This window comes from Galeopterus variegatus, unplaced genomic scaffold (assembly GCF_000696425.1).
Source record: "Galeopterus variegatus unplaced genomic scaffold, G_variegatus-3.0.2 Scaffold400, whole genome shotgun sequence".
Lineage (NCBI taxonomy): Eukaryota > Metazoa > Chordata > Mammalia > Dermoptera > Cynocephalidae > Galeopterus > Galeopterus variegatus.
The window spans coordinates 575831-582579 of record NW_007726511.1 but is presented as its reverse complement, the minus strand read 5'-3'; the positions used below and the strand labels follow the sequence as shown (position 1 = coordinate 582579).

Genomic DNA, 6749 nt, shown 5'->3' with positions numbered 1-6749 from the left:
GGGGCGGGGGGACGGGTGCGCCGCTGTGCGCGTGCGCGAGCGCGGGCGCCGCCCTCGGACCAGCGTGCGCGCGCCTGTGACTGCGACCTGTCAGCCTCAGTTTCCTGATCTGCAAGATAGGGTTGCTGCGAGGCGGGTGACGGTGTCATGCCCGTGAAGCACGTGGCACAGAAGTGCTCAGCACTGCTAGTAATAATAGTTTGTGCTGCTGCTGCCACAGGCATTCCCACACCCCTCAATGCGTCCCTCGCTCGCTGTTGATGTCATTCCGAGCTGTCGTCCCTGTCTGGCCCTGGGCTGGCCTGGTGACAGTGGAGGGGTGCTGCCTGGAGACCCCGTGTGACCCGACGCCCCGTGTGTGCGCCCCCAGGCTACAGTGGCGAGCGGTGCGAGGTGGACGAGGACGAGTGTGCGGCGGGCCCCTGCCAGCACGGGGGCCAGTGCCTGCAGCGCTCAGACCCGGCCCTCTACGGGGGCGGCCAGGCCACCTTCCCCGGCGACTTCAGCTTCCTTCACGCGGCCGGCTTCCTGTGCCGCTGTCCTCCCGGCTTTGAGGGTGAGCCCCCGCTGGGGAAGCAGCCAGCCAGTGGCCGGATGCATTGGGAGGGATCCCAACGGCCTGGTCCTGCTGCTCACCTTGTGCCACCCTGTCTGAGTCAGAGCCAGTCTCTCTGGCTATAAAGTGGACCCTTTCAGCTGGGGTCTGGCTCTGAGGGTGCAGATGGGAGCCACAGCTGGGTCTCTTGCAGGGGACGACTGCAGCGTGGACGTGGATGAGTGTGTCTCACAGCCATGCGTCAACGAAGGCCGCTGCCAGGACCTACCCAATGGCTTCCAATGCCACTGTCGGGATGGCTACACAGGTGCCAGGGTGGGGCAGGCACTGAGGCAGGGCAAGGTCAGAGTTGGTGGGCCCAGGGTGAGAAGGGTTCTTCTGTCTGATGTGTGGATTGATTGGGACAAGGAGATCAGGGAGGAGGTGGGTGTGGTGGCCCAGGGGCTGAGCTGGGACCTGGGCTTTGAAGGTAGGAGAGAAGGGGACTGATCAGCTTGAGAAATATTCAGAATGGACACTCTGTAGGTCCTCCGGTGTGAGTGGGAGGTGTCAGGGATGATGGCTGGAGTTCTGTCCTAGGTGACACCAGCTGGAGGGTGGTGAGTTCAGCCTTGTGCATACAGAGTGTCTCTGGAACATCCATGGGGAGGAGCCAGGGTGGGGCTGGTGGTCTGGGGTCTGGGGCCCAAGACAGGGGCCTGGGCTAGAGCCAGAGACTGGGGGTCAGGAGCATAATCCCGGCAGCTGGGGCCATGGTGGGCTGAGTTTGTCTGGGACAATGCGTGGAGCGACGGGCAGAGAGAAGCTTGGACTCCTGACATCAGAGGGCCAGGCTGAAGCTGAGGGGCCTGCAGGGAGGATTCAGGAGCATAATCCCGGCAGCTGGGGCCATGGTGGGCTGAGTTTGTCTGGGACAATGCGTGAAGCGACGGGCAGAGAGAAGCTTGGACTCCTGACATCAGAGGGCCAGGCCGAAGCTGAGGGGCCTGCAGGGAGGATTGAGGTGGTTCAGCCAGGACAGAGGAAAGGGGACATTACAGAGAGCTGGGGGCAGAATCTGTACAAGGATGAGCTTGGCCTTTGGGGAGCTGGGTCCTGTTAGGCAGGAGTTGGGAGTGCAGATGCACAGACACTGGACACTGGGGAGCCCAAGGAACTACACACTCACCGAGTGTCCCTGCCCCCTCTGGAATGCCTGCGATGCCTCCCCCACACCCGCCCGCATTCCTGCTCAGGCACACTGCTCCTCTCCCTGGCAGGTTCCTGGGCACAGGCTCCCCTGGCAGATCCCCACCCCCCCTCACCCCCCGAAGATGCTGGGGCTCCGCATCCCACACCTCCTGCATGGCCAGCACCCCTAGGGGCCCTGAAAGCCCATCCATTTCCCCCATGGGCTGAGGTTCTCCACGTCCCACTCTAGGACCATGGCCTTGCAGGTGCCTGGCACACCATGGCCGCTACAGCATGCCGGGCGTCTGGAAGCATTCTCTGCATTTTATTTCTTCCTCGCCACAGCTCCACAAGGAAGGGGTTTAAAAGCCCCATCTTACACATGAGGTGATGGAGGCTTAGGACAGGGGTGTCATCCCCGGGTTCACCAGCGTCAGCGGGAACCCAGCTGCTCTCCCAGTTGAGCTCAGCTGACGGTGACAGGGAGGGCATATCTCTGAGGTCAGGGCCCGGGAGGGGAACCCCGGCCATGGGGCTGGGCTCACTGCCCGTCCTCCCTTTGGGCCGTGCTGGGCGTGGGGGAGGCCAGTGCCTGGCATTCCTGAGCCGGCTCTGAAGGAGGCAGCTGGGCCCGGTGGGGAGCTCTGCTCCCCAGCCTCGGTGCCCGCCCACCCCTCTCCTCTCAGCCATCTGTGGGGGATCAATGGGGCTGCGGACTCTGTGGACCTTCCTGGGGGGCCTGTGGCTCCAGGCAGGTATGGAGGACTGAGGCCTGGGACAGGGGAGGTTGGGCTGCTGGCTGGCAGCTCCCAGATGGAGGCTGTGCTGTTTGAGGGCTGACTGGCAGGCTTCAAGTCCTGGTGGCATCTCTGGGCTGGGGTTCCTCCAGCTGGGATATGGGGCAGGGCTGGCCTTGGTGTGTTTTGTGGAGGCTCTGGCTGAGCTGGCATTGGGCTGTGGCATCTTGATCCAAGCTAGGGCCAGAGCACCTGGAGGGAGCTCCTGGAGGGGAGGATGAGGTGGCCCCTTCACAGCCAGCGTGGGGGCCCTAGAGCAAAGGGACTGAGGGGCTAGAGCCTGGGGCTACTCAGAGTGCCCCAGATGCATACACCTGCCCCCACTCACTCCTCCATTTCATCACTCTGTCTGCAAAGCCATGCCAAGCCCTTTGCTGGCCACCAACATCCTATTCAGGCCCTTGAAAGAGAGCCCAGCTGAGTAAACAGATACTTTCAATACATGGTTCTGGGAGCTGCGCCTGGGAGTGAGGGTGACACAGTAGTTTGGGGTTGGGAGTCAGGGAAACCTCTGGGTCCTTTGAGTTTGGGCTTTGCAGGATGAGTAGGAGTTTGAAAGGCGGGGTAAAGGAGGGTGAGGCATTCCAAGCAGAGGGAATAGAATGAGCAAAGCCCTGGACATAGGACTTTCCAGAAAATGCTTGGAGGAATGGTCAGTTGAAGGTTTGTAGGGAGCAGGGCTGAGGCTTGGGGGCCTGATAGGGCCTAGCCCATAAGGGGTCGAATGCCAAGCGAGTGGTTGGACCTTAAGCAGCAGAGGAACCTAGCCAGGTGATGCCCGGGAAGTAGACCTCCGGTTGTTGGTGGAGATGGGTGGGAGAGGGGCTTCTGAAAGCAGGCCGACTGGGGGATGCTGGGCTCGGGCCCAGAGAGCTGGCGAGGCAGGAGACGTGGGGTGGGAGAAAGCGGGGATTGGAGAGTGTTTAGGGGATTAAATCCACAGGGCATGGAGACTTACTGGACATGGCAAGAGAAGGGGCATCTTGGATTCTGGCCTATGGGGACTTCAGAGAAATCCTTTGGGAACTGGTTTGGTTGATAGGTACAAGGTCCCCATCATGAGAGGTATGTAAGTTCTGGGTCAAGAGTATGGTTCCGGCCCTGAGCACTACTGAGCCTTGGCCTGGTCTCTCCTGAAGGCCTGACATGCCAGGAAGATGTGGATGAATGCCTATCGGAGCCCTGTCTTCATGGTGGAACCTGTGATGACACCGTGGCAGGCTACATCTGCTGGTGCCCAGAGGCCTGGGGTGGGCATGACTGTTCTGTGCAGCTCACTGGCTGCCAGGGCCACATCTGCCCACCGGCTGCCACCTGCATCCCCATCTTCGAGTCTGGGGTCCACAGTTATGCCTGCCGCTGCCCACCAGGGACCCATGGACCTTTCTGTGGCCAGAACACCACTTTCTCTGTGGTGGCCGGGAGCCCTGTGCAGGCTTCGGTGCCTGCTGGTGGCCCCCTGAGTATGGCACTGCGGTTTCGCACCACGCTGCCTGCTGGGGCCTTGGCCAGTCGCAGTGACACCCAGGACAGCTTGGAGCTGGCACTGGGGGAGGCCACACTGCAGGCCACACTCTGGAGGCACGGCACCACTGTGCTTGTCCTGAGACTGCCAGACCTGGCCCTAAATGATGGCCATTGGCACCAGGTGGAGGTGGTACTCCACCTAGGCACCCTGGAGCTGCGGCTATGGCACGAGGGCTGCCCTGCCCGGCTCTGTGTAGCTTCGGGTCCTGTGGCCCCAATTCCCACGGCCTCGGCAGCCCCGCTGACTGCTGGGCTCTGCTCTGCCCAGCTGGGTGGCACGGCCTTTGCAGGCTGCTTCCAGGACGTTCGCGTGGATGGGCACCTCCTGCTGCCCGAGGATCTCGGGGAGAATGTCCTCCTGGGCTGTGAGCGCCATGAGCAGTGCCAGCCTCTGCCTTGTGCCCACGGAGGGGCCTGCGTGGACCTGTGGACTCACTTCCATTGCCACTGTCCCCGGCCTCACAGTGGCCCCATGTGTGCTGATGGTGAGGAATGAGCCAGGTGGGAAGGCAGCACCTAAAATCTGGGCTCCCCCAGCCTGCAGGCCTCACGCCCTGCCCCCTCTCTGTCTGCAGAGGTTCCAGCTGCCACCTTTGGCTTGGGGGGCACCCTGAGCTCTGCCTCCTTTGTGCTCCACGAGCTGCCGGGCCCCAACCTCACCGTGTCCTTCCTCCTCCGCACGCGGGAGCCTGCAGGACTGCTGCTCCAGTTTGCCAACGACTCAGCAGCCAGCCTGACAGTATTCCTGAGGGAGGGCCAGATCCGGGCGGAGGCGCCGGGCAGTCCTGCTGTGGTGCTCCCCGGGCGCTGGGATGATGGCCTCCGCCACCTGGTGACGCTCAGCTTCGGGTCTGACCAGCTGCAGGACCTGGGGTGGCAGGTGCATGTGGGCGGGAGACTCCTCGCTGTTGACACCCAGCCCTGGGGCGGGCCCTTCCGAGGCTGCCTCCAGGATCTGCGACTCAACGGCCTCGTCCTCCCCTTCTCTCCCCTGCTGCTGGAGAACTCAAGCCAGCCCCAGGAGCTGGGCGCCGGGCAGTTCCGGAATGTCACCGTGGGCTGCGTCTCCGAGGACATGTGCAGTGTGAGTGCCCGGGAGTGTGTCCTGTTCCCAGGATCTATCCTGCATCATCAGGGTTTAGCACGTCCTTTTATTGATGAGGAAACTGAGGCTCAGGAAGTGCAGTGACCTGCCCAAGGTCTCACTACAAGAGTGGCAGAGCAGGATTTGCTCATTTCCTCTCCAGCCCAGCTGCTCTTACCCTCTGGTGGTCCCTGTGCCTCCTTCCACCCAGTCCTGGTTTGAGACAGACACCCTGACCCAGACAGAGGGCTGCCCAAGCCTTTCCAAAGGAGCTACTTGGGGGGCAGGGCCACCCACGGGTTCACGAACAAGGCACCAGCCCTGGAATTGGAATGGCTGTGTGTCAGCTCTGCTTCCTCTCTTTACCAGCTGGGAGACCCAGGCAAGTGGCTTTCCCTCTCAGAGCCTCAGTTTCCTCATCTGTAAAATGGGGATGATAGTGACTTCCTCTCCACTTGTCAGTGAGGAGGTGATGTGTCTGCAGGAGACGCTCAGTGGGGAACCACTGCAATGATGGTCATGGTGGGGTGACACTAACCACAGGCCTGAGCCAGCCCTGCCTGGAATCTTTCACAGCCTGACCCCTGTCTCAATGGTGGGACTTGCCTTGTCACCTGGAATGACTTCCACTGCACCTGCACTGCTAACTTCACGGGTCCCACGTGTGCCGAGCAGCTGTGGTGCCCTGGCCAGCCCTGCCTCCCTCCCGCCACCTGTGAGGAGGTCCCCGATGGCTTTGTCTGTGAGTGTGTGCCCTGGTCAGCCCACATGTTGGGCACTGGACACTCAAGCTGGTTAGATCCTGCCCTGACCCTCTAGGCTTATAGAATGCTGGATGTGGGCCAGGAATGCCAACAGCCCCTGCCCAGTACGGTGGGGCCACTGCGTCCAGAGGGTCAGAGGCTTTCTGAAGGAGGCGAGCATGTGCTGGGGGTTTTCAAGTGCAAACTCTGACGGGCCACAGGGAATGACATTTTGGGGAGAGAGAGTAGCATGTGCAAAGGCCCTGGGGTCTATAAGAACAGCTGAAGCACAGGTACGGGAAGGGTGGAAATGGGGTGGAGAGGGTGGCAGAGGCTTTGAACGCCAGGGCAGGCAGCTCGGACTTTATCCCAAGGGCATTGGAGAGCCATGGAAGGGTTTTAAGCAGAAGGACGAGCAAGACTCACCATGAGATGAGCCTGGGCAGCTTCATGGAGTGGGGAAGGGGGCAGATTTTTCGAGGGGTTAATATTGCAGGCCTGTGACCTGGAGGGCAGTGTGTGCACTGTGGTCTCCCCAGCACCGGCTGGAACTGGTTCTCCGGGGGTGGGGAATGCACGAGGCGGATGGAAGCGAGGGCGGTGGGCTTGGCTGCAGGTGCCGGGATTAGGTGGTACGGGGGCGTGTGCCCGCCCTCCACGGCCCCGGGGAAGAGGGGTGGGAGACGGTGCCACTCGCGCATTCGGGGAGGGGGCGAGGCGTCCCTGGAAAAGGCCACCGCCCAATGCTCCCTCTCTCCGCAGGTGTGGCCGAGGCCACGTTCCGCGAGGGCCCCCCCGCCGCGTTCAGCGGGCACAACGTATCGTCGGGGCGCTCGCTCAGCGGCCTGTCGCTCGTCTTCCGCACGCGCGAC

At 62.1% G+C, this 6749-nt stretch overlaps 1 protein-coding gene across 1 annotated transcript in view; it reads left to right on the top strand.

The window, feature by feature from the left end:
- CRB2 (crumbs family member 2) overlaps nucleotides 1-6749 on the top strand; it is a 15117-nt gene that overhangs the window by 3738 nt on the left and 4630 nt on the right. The window contains 6 exon segments of the mRNA XM_008568330.1: nucleotides 170-556; nucleotides 750-863; nucleotides 3663-4535; nucleotides 4626-5134; nucleotides 5711-5876; nucleotides 6640-6744. Of these exon segments, the coding sequence (XP_008566552.1) occupies nucleotides 170-556; nucleotides 750-863; nucleotides 3663-4535; nucleotides 4626-5134; nucleotides 5711-5876; nucleotides 6640-6744 (2154 nt within the window).